This window comes from Magnolia sinica, chromosome 3, assembly GCF_029962835.1.
Source record: "Magnolia sinica isolate HGM2019 chromosome 3, MsV1, whole genome shotgun sequence".
Lineage (NCBI taxonomy): Eukaryota > Viridiplantae > Streptophyta > Magnoliopsida > Magnoliales > Magnoliaceae > Magnolia > Magnolia sinica.
In genome coordinates, this window is record NC_080575.1 from 27541145 (window position 1) to 27553686 (window position 12542).

Here is a 12542-nt window from a genome sequence, read left to right on the forward strand (position 1 = left end):
TCTTCAATCTTCACTTCTTGTCTAAGTTGTCTTTACTTTTGCCTTGAGTCCTTGACCCTTGAGTCTTGATCTTGATTCTAGAATTATGTAGAATGTAGACTTGTAAAGTTGTGTTGTTGTAAGTTGTAAGTTGTAACACTAAGTCACTAACACAACACTAACTTGTAACTTGTAACTTGTAACAAAGTAACAAACTAAAAAAAAAAAATGTTAGTAGTTGTTAGAAAACTTAAAACTTGGATATGATTATGAAACTTTAAGAGAGAATGAGATAGAGAGATAGAAAGAGAGAGTGATGGGTGTGTTGTGCGAATATTTATAACTTGGAAAAATTAGAAACTAGAAAGAGAATTTAATTCAATGGATGATGGAGAGCTTGGTTGTCTTGTAATGTTTCTTGAATCTTGATTCTTGAATCCTTGTAGATGTATGTACTTGTCCCTTGATTGAAACTTCAATCTTGAAAGAAATATGGATGGAGTGGAGTTTGGGGCTTGGAATTGTGTAAGAAAGAGTGTAAGAGAGCAAAATAGAGATGGAGAGAGAGAGTTTGAGTTTGAGTGCATGTAGGAGTGCTTAGAATCCTTATAGAGAAAAAAAATCAGGATTTAAAAAAAAATAAAAAATAAAATTCCAACGGTCAGATTTCTGACCGTTGGCAACTATGTGATCGCATATGCTATATGCGATCGCACATCATCGCACATGTGGCATATGCGATCGCATATGCCACTGTAACATATGCGATCTGTGCACATGTGTGCGCATATGCGATCGCACATGACAACTTTGCTTTCAATCACCTTATCCTAAAGGTCTTTAGGTAGCTTCCCTATACAAAGAGGCAACCCAAGATATGACAGAGGAAAAGAGCCAGCCTGACAACCAAATATGCTAGAATACCGGAAAAAGTTCCTCATCTCTAACATGAAACACCTAACATCTTGGACTTCACCAAGTTAATCTTCAAACCCAAAACCGCTTCAAAACACACTGTGATCTTCTGCAAGTTTCGAACAGAATATGCATTCACCTCATAGAAGAGAAGCGTATCATCTGCAGTACTGGAGGTGACTAACATTGAATGGGGAATGGAATCACACCATACCCAAGCTCCAAATCACATAAAGAAGAGAAAACACAAAGTCCCCCCAATAGTCTCACAAAGAGACTTTTACTAAAAACCTCTCTCAGGAACGAATTCTCATTAAAAAACCATATCTCGAGTAAAACATAAAATTGTCCAAAAATAATAAAACAAATGACAAAAACTACTCAAAAATAAATAAATCTAAACTATCTTAAACTATTCGTGGCCAATAGGGTGGTCCACAATCAAGATGGGCCACGATCAAGAGTGATCCAAAGGCCCATCGTGCGCGATCCAACGGTCCGATCAATGTGTGCACTCAATCTAACACTCCAGACTCCTCAAGAATGCAGCCCACATGACATGTATCTTTCTAGTGTAGGGTCTTCGAAGATGCATCAAATGCATGTGGGGTCTTCAAAGCGATCCACTCGGCTCACTCGAGGGAAACTAGTGATGATCTCCTCTGGTAACTCCTGAATGGTGCTCTAATGTTCCCGTCAATTGTGTTACATATATTAGGGAAGAATTAAAAGTACTAATTTTCAGGTAATTATTGTTCTGTTTTTTTAGGAAATATGTGAAAAGATTCTTCTTCAATAAAATTTTAACCAATTTATTAATAATAATAATAAAGTGAAAAGTCTCACTTTCAAATTTTGGAGCATAGAGAATTTAATGAGGACATCCCGTCACGTACACCCTTAAGTACGTATTAGAGAAGGAAGTGGGCCGCGCCGATTTCCCTGTGGCTAGGCGAGTACCCGTGATTGTGTTGAAGACCTCATGTGCATGTGCGAGCATCTGGAAGACCCCACACTGGGAAGATACACATGGACTACTTTATGGAGTTATCCAGACCGTTGGATCAGAGGGACGCGACGATCGGGCCATCGGATTGCATGAATCACGTGATCGGGCCATTGATCGTTGATTGTCCACATCAGTTTTAAACTTTATCATATTTTAGCATTTAATTTTTTATTATTTTATATTTCGACACATTATGAGTATTTTAGTTGATTCTATTTAGACTAAGGTTTTTTTCGTTAAAGTTCACAAGACCGGGGGGGGGGGGGGGGGGTGGGGGTGAAACTTCTTGTATGTATAAAAAGAGGAGGGCATGTGACCTCTCCCTCATTGAATTTCGTGAGAGAGAGAGAGAGAGAGAGAGAGAGAGAGAGAGAGAGAAGCTCTTGCTTTCTTCTCCCGTCTTCATGTAATTTAAAGACACTTCCAAGCGATTTGGAAGGAATATTGGTGCGAGGCTAATCTTCATCAATGGAGGTGCGAGGTCTTCATCTATCCCCACACCATCTTCTTTTTTCTTCCCCATCCAGGTATTTTCTTCAAATTCTTAATTGTCCCATATCAAATCTTCGTCTTCTCTCAAACCCAACTTTCTCATACCCATCCACAATCCAAATCCTAATCTACCTAAATCCATCCTCTCACACCACACGTGTGAACCTCACCTGCCCCTTTTGGTTTCCCACTATCATTATATCGAAACCCCTTTCTTCCATCCCCGAAACCCTAACCCTAAACCCAAAATTCCTAATTTTTCTACTTCCCTAAATTACCTAAACCCTAATTTTCACCCTAGGTTGTATTAGGTTTCCTATTTTGAAATAGACCATAACCGATGCTAATTAGATGTCCCTACATCCATTAGATCCTAGTTTCTTTTTATTTAATAATCTTGTGTTACGATGTTGATAGCTTAGGCCAGGATTACGCATGATTTTCATGATATTTGTGATGAATATAGCGATGTTTGTGGTTTTTTGTTAAATATCTTAATTTGGCTATTTGATCTCACATGCTACTAAGTTCATGCATCGGTCCTGCATCACAATTTTAGCAAGGGTTTTTGAATTCTTAGTCTATGCCCTTTCTTGGAACGAACAAACTGGATGGTTGGCCAAGTTTGACCCAAAGCAACCTCCAAGACAGGCTGGGTCACTGTAAACCCGGGTGAATTAAGTGGTTAGTTGTTTCTTCATCATCATCATCTAAGCCTAATCCCAAATAATTGGGGTCAGCAAGTTTAGCTCTTTCACTAAATAAATAAATAAATAAATAAAAACACTAGCATGCCCAAAGACTTCTGCAATACTACTTGAAAATGAAATGCTCCAACCACTACGCTAACTGCAGATTACCTTATAATTCCTTCTATTTTTTACAATTTTAGAGTTAAGTAGGTTTTCGGGCTGGAACAACCAAAGTGGATTTGACTGGTTGGACTAGTGGCTGGACTGAACTGCCCGCAAAAGGGGTCGGGGTTTGCTTCAGGTTAGAACCTGCCACATCACAAACTGAAACCAATATTTTAATCTCAGTTTATGTAGCAAGAGACCCTAAACAGAGTTGGGACTTTATATTTCCCTGCTTTCAAGAGACAAAATAGTTGTGGCAAAAGAATTTGGTAGTTAATGTGGTAATATTGCCAGAGGCTGACCAATGCAAAAGGTCCCGCTAGACATAATATCACAATTTTACTAATTACATTTCATCCCACCATGGCATACACAGATTAGATACCAATTAACAGAATCATATAAATGGGGAAAAAAAAATCAAAGACATGAGCATCTTATCACATAACATACTGAATTTAAAGTTTGATATCAGTCACCACAATTACACTAGTAAAGAGCTGTAATCAAGTTAAGAGAGAACTTCATTGGTGAACAGCCCATCACTTTATCATGTAAACCAAGAATCAATGTTAAACAAACCAAAAATCATTAAGTAGATCCAACTCACATAAGCACCCTCTGACTTTGACAATTTTCTTTCAAGATCAGAAGTACCCTGTGCCAAACGTGTCTTTACCATCTCTGTCTGTGTGGCTCCTGGAATAATTTTCTGCGATCCAATAGTTACAAATAAACTCATAATGCTGAGAAAGCACTTTGATCAGTCCTGAGTCGAAAGAGTTATCACCAACTGCTTCAGGCCTAACGGAAAAACAGAATGCAATTTACCGTCTCAATGGTGGAACCGATACTTTTGTCAATCTTGATAGAATCCATTCTACTCTGTGTTTTTTGCTTGCGAAGAGATCCAATTCCATGAAATGATTTACCGCAAGACTGCTCTTTTGTAGAATATTTACCTTCCCCATCCAGATCATCAGGACCCCATGTGTACATCACATATTTCCTCAACTTGTCAAAAGTTAGAGAATCATCAATCAGTTAATTATAAACAAAATCATTTATTGTTTAGAAAGATAAGAAATAAGTTCTTCCGTGCCTCTGAAATATATACCTTATCCCAACGCAATTGAGCTCTTCTCCTACTTCTTATATCCCGCAATACAGCATCTTCACGGCGAAGCTTCTTAATTCTGTGTTCAAACTACGAATGGGGAAAATTATGGTCAACAATTTTGACTGACTGACTTACGTCCAATATTAGAAAAATGAACAAGCCCTGAGGCCAATCATACATAAATCCACTTTAGCTGCTATATGCATACATGGTACATCCATGAATAATATATCGGGTGCAGAAAAATAGACTGTAGCACCAACTATATTGGAGTAATTAATAAGACAGGTTCAGTTCCCCATTTATATAGTAAAAAAATGTAGAAGGAATATTTAAATCTCTTGGCTGGCATAGGTAAAGATATTTCATTTCCATTGTCTCCATTTCAATTTCACATGACCATTCAAAAAATTCTTACAAGCTACTAAACAATCATTTCTGAATTAATTTAATACCATGGAAATCCATAATTTTTTGCACAAAAAAGGTGCACATAATATTGACACCATTTTATGCAAAGCTATTCAGTTTCTATGACCCCAAAATGCTCTAGGGATTAGTTGCACAAAGCAGAAGAAAGAGTAATAGTGAATGCGGCAATAGGAGCTAGAGTGACGCAGGGGAGGACGTGAGGTCGAGCACCATCTTCCTCAAGAGGATAACTATTCCGAATCCACGGAACTTCTCTGGACTCCTCACAGAGACTTCTCGAATCCACGAGGAAAGAAAGCAGGAAATAGCAATAAATTCTAATAAATTCGAATTTAATTAATGAATCCATAGAAACAAGTTCACAACCCTTTAAATAGGGGTACCAAGCAATGGGAAAGAAATCAGAATCAAACTACAACTAAAACTCCTAGAATTTGCGACTTACTATAAATAGTAAACTTACTATTTATAGACGGTCGTGATGTCTAGTAGTGCGCAAGGTTTTCAGCCAAAAATAGTGTCCTATTTGGCTTCACCAAACCGTTCTCCTAATTATTCTAAGCTCTTTTCACGTTGGGCGCAACTCCTAAAGCCCGACGGATGAAGAGTTATAATCAAACTAAAACTTACTATTTATAGTAAAAACGAAATTAAAACAGGGAAACAACCGTCGATCCAGGGGTTTTTCGCAATTCCAGGCTGCGCAACCCGGCATAGCGGGGTTGGTTGGCTAAAGTAGCTCGTTCTACCCCGAAATCATATATTTTACGTCAGATAACTCATTCCGGATTGCGAGATACGCCCGATCTAAGGTCCGACGGCCCGACTGGGCCTTTTCTGATCCATCTTGGCCATGAAACTGTCTGCGACCCGCTCTGCATCAGTCCCCTCCACTTCAAAAGAACTCGTCCTCGAGTTCTCATCCTGCGCGGGTTCATGATACTCGGACAGGTCCGCGACGTTGAACGTCCGTGAGATCGCCATGTCATCTGGAAGATCAACAACATAAGTGTTGTCATTGATCTTTCGGATGATTGGTACCGGTCCAATCTTTTTATTCTTCAACTTGTTGTACATTCCAGTCGGAAATTGTTCTTTGCGCAGATGGACCATTACTTGGTCGCCCACCTCGAACACTTTTTGTCGCCGATGCTTGTCCGCTTGCTCGTACTTTTCATTCGAGGCATGTAGCTTGGTTTGTACCTCCGCATGAATGCCCATGATCTTGTCAGCCATATGTTCTGCTGCAATGCTCATGCCTGGGAGCTTGGGCAGAGGGACCAAGTCTAGTGTGTGGCGAGGTACTCGTCTATAAATAACCTAGAATGAGAATTTTCCTGTCGAGCGGTTCACCATGTTGTTGAATGCAAACTCCGCTTGAGACAAAGTCAAATCCCGCTGCTTCGGTTTTTCTCCTGAAATACATCGAAGGAGGTTTCCCAACGTGCGATTCACAACCTCAGTTTGACCGTCAGTCTGTGGGTGGTAGGCACTGCTGAACTGAAGTCGTGTATCAAATCGAGTCCACAAAGTCCGCCAAAAGTGGCTTATGAACTTCGTGTCACGATCAGAAGTAATAGTCTTGGGAACCCCGTGTAGCCGCACAATTTCTCTAAAGAATAGATTCGCCACGTGTGTTGCATCGAGAGTATTCTTGCATGGAATAAAGTGCGCCATCTTAGAGAAACGATCTACTACCACGAACACCGAATCCATGCCGCGTTGTGTTCGTGGGAGACTAAGCACAAAGTCTATAGATAAATCCTCCCAAGGACCGTCAGGCATGGGTAACGGAGTGTAGAGGCCTATATTATGAGATTGCCCCTTGGAGGTCTGACAAATATAACAACGTTGGACTGCCTTTCCTATATCACGTACCAATTGCGGCCAGTAATATCGTTCTTCCATAAGAGCTCACGTCTTGTCTCGCCCAAGGTGTCCACTGAGGCCACCTCCATGTAGCTCTTGGATTATCTGTTCTCTTAGCGAACTGTTCGGGATGCACAGTCGATTTTCCTTGAAAAGGAACCCGTCTTGCATATGTAAGTCGCCGGGGTGACCTTCTTGGCATCTAACCCATGCGTCCTTAAAGTCGTTGTCATCAACATATATGTCTTTGAGGCGCTCAAACCCGACAACCTCATTGCTCATAGTGACTAACAAAGTTGCACGGCAACTCAGTGCGTCAGCTACTTTGTTTTGTTGCCCTGACTTGTGTTTTAGTACGAACGTGAATTCCTGCAAAAACGAGATCCATCTAGCATGCACACGGTTAATGTTAGCTTGACTATTAATGAATTTGAGAGCTTGATGGTCCATGTAAAGTATGAATTCCCTTGAAATCAAATAATGTCGCCAATGTCGCAGTGCCTGGACCACCGCGTATAACTCGATCTCATATGTAGACCACTTCTTGCGTGCATCGCTAAGTTTCTCGCTGTAAAAGGCTACCGGCTTACCTTCTTGAGACAAAACTCCCCCAATTCCGACATATAAGGCATCACATTCGACTTCAAACAGTTTGTCGAAGTTGGGAAGTACAAGAACCGGGGTCGTGGGTAATCTACGCTTGATTTCAGCAAAGCTCTGTCGGCTTCGTCAGTCCACCGAAACTGCCCTTTCTTCATGCAATAGGTGATTGGTGACATAATGGTATTGAAATTTTTCACGAACCGACGATAGAATATCGCCAGTCCATGAAAACTTCACACTTCATGAATATTTGTGGGAACCGGCCATTCTCTGATTGCCTTCACCTTTTCCTCATCCACCCGAATGCCCGTGGATGTTACGACGAAACCCAAAAACAATAGGCTATCAGTCATGAAGCTGCACTTTTTTAAATTGAGATACAGTTTAGTTTTAGTGAGCACTTGAAGGACCTTCTTGAAGTATTCCATATGGGTGGTTTCGTCTTAACTGTATATCAAAATATTATCAAAATAAACCACAACGAACCGCTCAATGAAAGGTTTCAGAACTTGGTTCATCAATCTCATAAATGTGCTAGGCGCATTCGAAAGACCGAAGGGCATGACCATCCATTCGTATAATCCTTCCTTTGTCTTAAAGGCCGTTTTCCACTCATCACCCGGCTGTATTCGAATCTGATGGTAGCCGCTCCTTAGGTCCAATTTAGAGAATATTTTTGCACCTTCTAGCATGTCTAGCATATCGTCTAACCGTAGTATAGGAAACCTGTATTTTATGGTGATTTTGTTGATGGCTCGGCTGTCGACACACATGCGCTAGCTCCCATCTTTCTTTGGAGTTAATAGAGCTGGTACAGCACATGGACTCATGCTTTCTCGAATAAGAACCTTACGGATCAACTCCTCTACTTGTCCCTGCAAAATCTCGCACTCATTCGGACTCATTCGATAATGGGGACGATTAGGTAAACTGGACCTAGGAACAGAGTCGATATGGTGTTGGATATCCCGCATGGGGGGTAACCCATCGTGAAGGTCATCAGGCCAGATTTCTTTGAATTCATGTAGCAGGGGCCTTAGTCTTTCAAGGATGTTGGTAGGCTCGAGTTCTTCCCCTTTTACAATTAATGCATAAGTCTGTCCTGTTTCCTTGGATTCTTCCACGAAGTCCCGTAGGGTTAAGAGAAAACGACCCTCCACTTTAGAAGTTTCAGGTGGTCCCTCTGGACCTATAGGGGCCAATATGGTCTTTCGGCCATCCTTGACGAAGATATATATATTATCTCGCCCTTTATGAGTGGCATCACGGTTAGATTGTCAGGGCCGACCAAGTAGTGTGTGACATGCTTCCATGTCAACCACATCGCATACTACTTCATCCTTATAATGTTTGCCAATTGAAAAGGATATGGTGCACCGTTCAATTACCTTTGTTTCGCTGACCTTCTTGATCCAATTGATTGTATATGGATAGGGATGACGCTCCATTTTTAATTGCAATTTTTCCACCATGACTGACGATGTTCTCGCTGCTCCCACTGTCAATGATCACGTCACAAACCTTTCGATTCACCGTACACCTAGTGCGGAAGATGTTATGCCGCTGTGGATGCACTTCTTTTCTTAGCGTATATAATAGTCGCCTCATGACGAGAGACTCGCCGTGATCTTGCTGAACCCAACCTGAATCATCTGCCTCGTCCTCGGTGGTTTGCTCCTGTTCTTCAATATTTGGATCTTCATAAGCGTTATCAGCACTACCATCATTGATGGCGAGGTTTGCCACTTTTCGCTGGGGACAAGTATTTGATAGGTGGCCCGGTTGGCCACAACGATAGCAGTTATTGGGCCTTGGCTGAGCATAGGGGTTCGGAATTCTACTTGGACCAGCAGCAGTCGATACGCCCCTTTGGGGTCTAGCTTGCCCGCTTCCCTGATCTCGGTTCTCAAACGTAAGAGGTTAAGTGTGTGCTCCTATGGGCTCCTTCCCCTTGAGTTATGCAATTCCCTGGGGCAGACCTGCCACAGGAATCCTTGCAGTAGGATAGGTCCGTGTGTTAGAACGTTCAAGTTGCGCTTCTGCCCGAGTAGCCAACTTGATCGCATCATTCATCGTCTAGACGGACTGCATTTTGACCTGATCTTGGATAGCCATACGCAATCCACCGTTGAATCGGGCGACTTACTGTGATTCAGTCTCGACCAAATCATTACGCGCCGCTAGGCGGTAAATTCTTCTGCGTATTCTCTCACTGACCGACTACCCTGTCGACAATTTTGGTATTGTTGGAATAATACCTGATCGTAATCACTAAGGAGGAATCGGGCACGTAGTAGTTGCTTCATCCGCTGCCAGGTGCGGATTGGTTCTTTCGTCTGCCTGGTTCGCGCGAGTTGCAGTTGTTCCCACCAAGCTGAAGCTCCACCTTTCAACTTGTAGGCCACAAGCTTGACCTTCTTTGCTTTAGGGATGTCCATATAGTCAGAAAATCGTTCAACTTCAGAAAGCCAATCGAGGAAATCCTCAATGTGTAGTTGGCCATTGAAGCTAGGAATATCACCCCGCATCTTGAATTCTCGATCCGTTCGATCTACTCAATCATCGCCATGTCTAGGGTGTTGGAAGATTATGTCGTCGATTTCCTCCTCACTGGATCCCCTTCCTCAGGAATGATCCTTGGATGCACTGCTGGTACTATCCTGCGATCGGGGCGATTACGGGTTTCAGCAATTGGCGGTGGAAGATTACCACCAGGAACACAGAATTGCCTTAGGTTTTCCGCCAAGAGATCCGCTATGCGGTCGATGGAAGCCTGCAGCCCTTGCATGGCTTGCTGATTCTCTCATTGCGCTACTTCGAAAGTTGCCGCCATTAAAGGTAAATTCCCTGGAACACCGCCCATGGGAATGTTACCCGACCCGTCGTTAGAAACCATCGATCCGAGGAGAAACCAGCTCTGATACCAAACTGACGCAGGGGAGGACGTGAGGTCGAGCACCGTCTTCCTCAAGAGGATAACTATTCCGAATCCACAGAACTTCTCTGGACTCCTCACAGAGACTTCTCGAATCCACGAGGAAAGAAAGCAGGAAATAGAAATAAATTCTAATAAATTCAAATTTAATTAATGAATCCATAAAAACGAGTTCACAACCCTTTAAATAGGGGGTACCAAGCAATGGGAAAGAAATCAGAATCAAACTACAACTAAAACTCCTAGAATTCACGACTTACTATAAATAGTAAACTTACTATTTATAGGCGGTCGTGATGTCTACTTGTGCGCAAGGTTTTCAGCTAAAAATAGTAAGTGTCCTATTTGGCTTCACCAAACCGTTCTCCTAATTATTCTAAGCTCTTTTCATGTTGGGCACAACTCCTAAAGCCCGACGGATGAAGAGTTATAATCAAACTAAAACTTACTATTTATAGTAAAAACGAAATTAAAACAGGGAAACAACCGTCGATCCAGGGGTTTTTCGCAATTCCAGGCTGCGCAACCTGGCATAGCGGGGTTGGTTGGCTAAAGTAGCTCATTCTACCCCAAAATCATATATTTTACGTCAGATAACTCATTCCAGATTGCGAGATACACCCGATCTAAGGTCCGACGGCCCGACTGGGCCTTTTCTGATCCATCTTGGCCATGAAACTGTCTGCGACCCGCTCTGCATCACAGAGGAACAGGAAGTTGTGTCTCAAAAAGAAAGACAAGTTGAAGAAGCTAAGAAATGCAAAAATAGAACAAATAGAAACTCCTTCATTAATTTGTTTGTAGCAGCTATGCAGCAAAATGGATGCTGGATTGAACCCATTTTTACCAACCCACTTATAAAAAGCAACTTGTGAGATGCCATTCATAACAGAGACGTCGTTCATAACAGTTGCTGCCTGATATACAAAAATTGCCCTGAGAATGCTCGAATCTAGGCACTTTCAGGTGAGGCAGGCATATTTCCAATAGGGGATTTCCACCTTTGCCACACATGCCCCAACATGACACGCATGTGAGTGATGCAAACCATTTATTGGGTGGGTAGTAAAATTACGATTCCAGAACCATAAAATCAGGCTGCTACACTGTAGATGGCTACAAATATTTGTTAATTCTGGACCATCCATATTCTTCAGGCAAGCAATATTTATGGGTGACATCATCCATTTTTTCTTTATAAAAATGAGTTAAGCTTGGCATCCAAACAGCCCCTAAGATTTTCTCTAATACCAAGATAACTAACTATATTGAACAAACATGCGTGATTTCAAGATTCCTAAAGCCATAGCATCCATAGCTGGAGGTAGGAGCAAGGGAGGTTTCAAAGTTGGAGGACGAACTAGCACCCCAGATAAAAGATTCCTACCTCTAAATATAGATATTTTGTCCACAATAAAGTTATAAGAAAGAATAATATTTTGGGCCAATAGCATATGTACAAAGTGAAAGTAGCTGTCGTAACCTACCAACAAAACTAGAGGTGCTAATACATGCCATTTCTATTGAATAATAGACAGACATTTTTGTCCTTCTATGATAAATGAGAAACAAATTCAAGTAACAACAAGCATTCCGAGTAGCATAGGTTGGCACTTAATAAACACACTCATGGGTTTGATACTCCCATCTTGTACTGGACAGACATTAGGAGAACATTTGAAAAGGAACAAAAGGTGTCCATGCCTTTGCTCAGCACCCAAGGATGCAAATGTAGAAATAATCGAAACCCTAGTGGATTATTAAGAACAAAAATACATAATGCTGGAATTAAGCTGAGTAAGTCACCAAAAACTTACTAGTAACATGCAGTAAAAAAAAACTGTGATGCAAAACACATAGAGACCACCAACGTTTGAAAGGAAGCCCACTGCATGTATTGAAGAAAAGTAATTCATCTCAGTTTATGAAGAAAATAAATCAAGTGAGGACGAATCTGAATCCTAGAAGAATGAAAAAGATTTTATGAAATTCAAGCATAATAAAAATGAAATAGAGCCATTAAAAACAGGGATTCTAGGAGTCCATTTTTTGTCTCAAAAAGACTTTAAGAATCCCTTCATTTACAACCCCAGCATCTTCCTCTAATCCCCAGATTTGAGGATTTGACAACATCCCAAAAAAGATGTACCTTCAAAATCTAGGCATTTGTAACTCCCACTACAGACAGTGGCATGGATGTACAAGATTTGGACATGCCCTACATAGTGCATGTGTGTAGCATCTAGGCCATCTATCAAATTGGAACCACCTGGGCCTCATTAGGATACTTGAGAGAGAGTGTTGAAAGGTTGATAGTTGAATAAGGCCCAT

At 41.4% G+C, this 12542-nt stretch overlaps 1 protein-coding gene across 3 annotated transcripts in view; it reads right to left on the minus strand.

The window, feature by feature from the left end:
- LOC131239735 (uncharacterized) overlaps positions 1 to 12542 on the minus strand; it is a 97485-nt gene that overhangs the window by 53107 nt on the left and 31836 nt on the right. For all 3 annotated transcript variants that reach the window (XM_058237580.1, XM_058237579.1, XM_058237582.1), the window contains exons 4-7: positions 12029 to 12099; positions 4370 to 4459; positions 4084 to 4266; positions 3863 to 3964 (exon numbers count right to left, since the gene is read on the minus strand). In XM_058237580.1, the coding sequence (XP_058093563.1) occupies positions 3863 to 3964; positions 4084 to 4266; positions 4370 to 4459; positions 12029 to 12099 (446 nt within the window). The remainder of the gene's footprint in view (positions 1 to 3862; positions 3965 to 4083; positions 4267 to 4369; positions 4460 to 12028; positions 12100 to 12542) is intronic.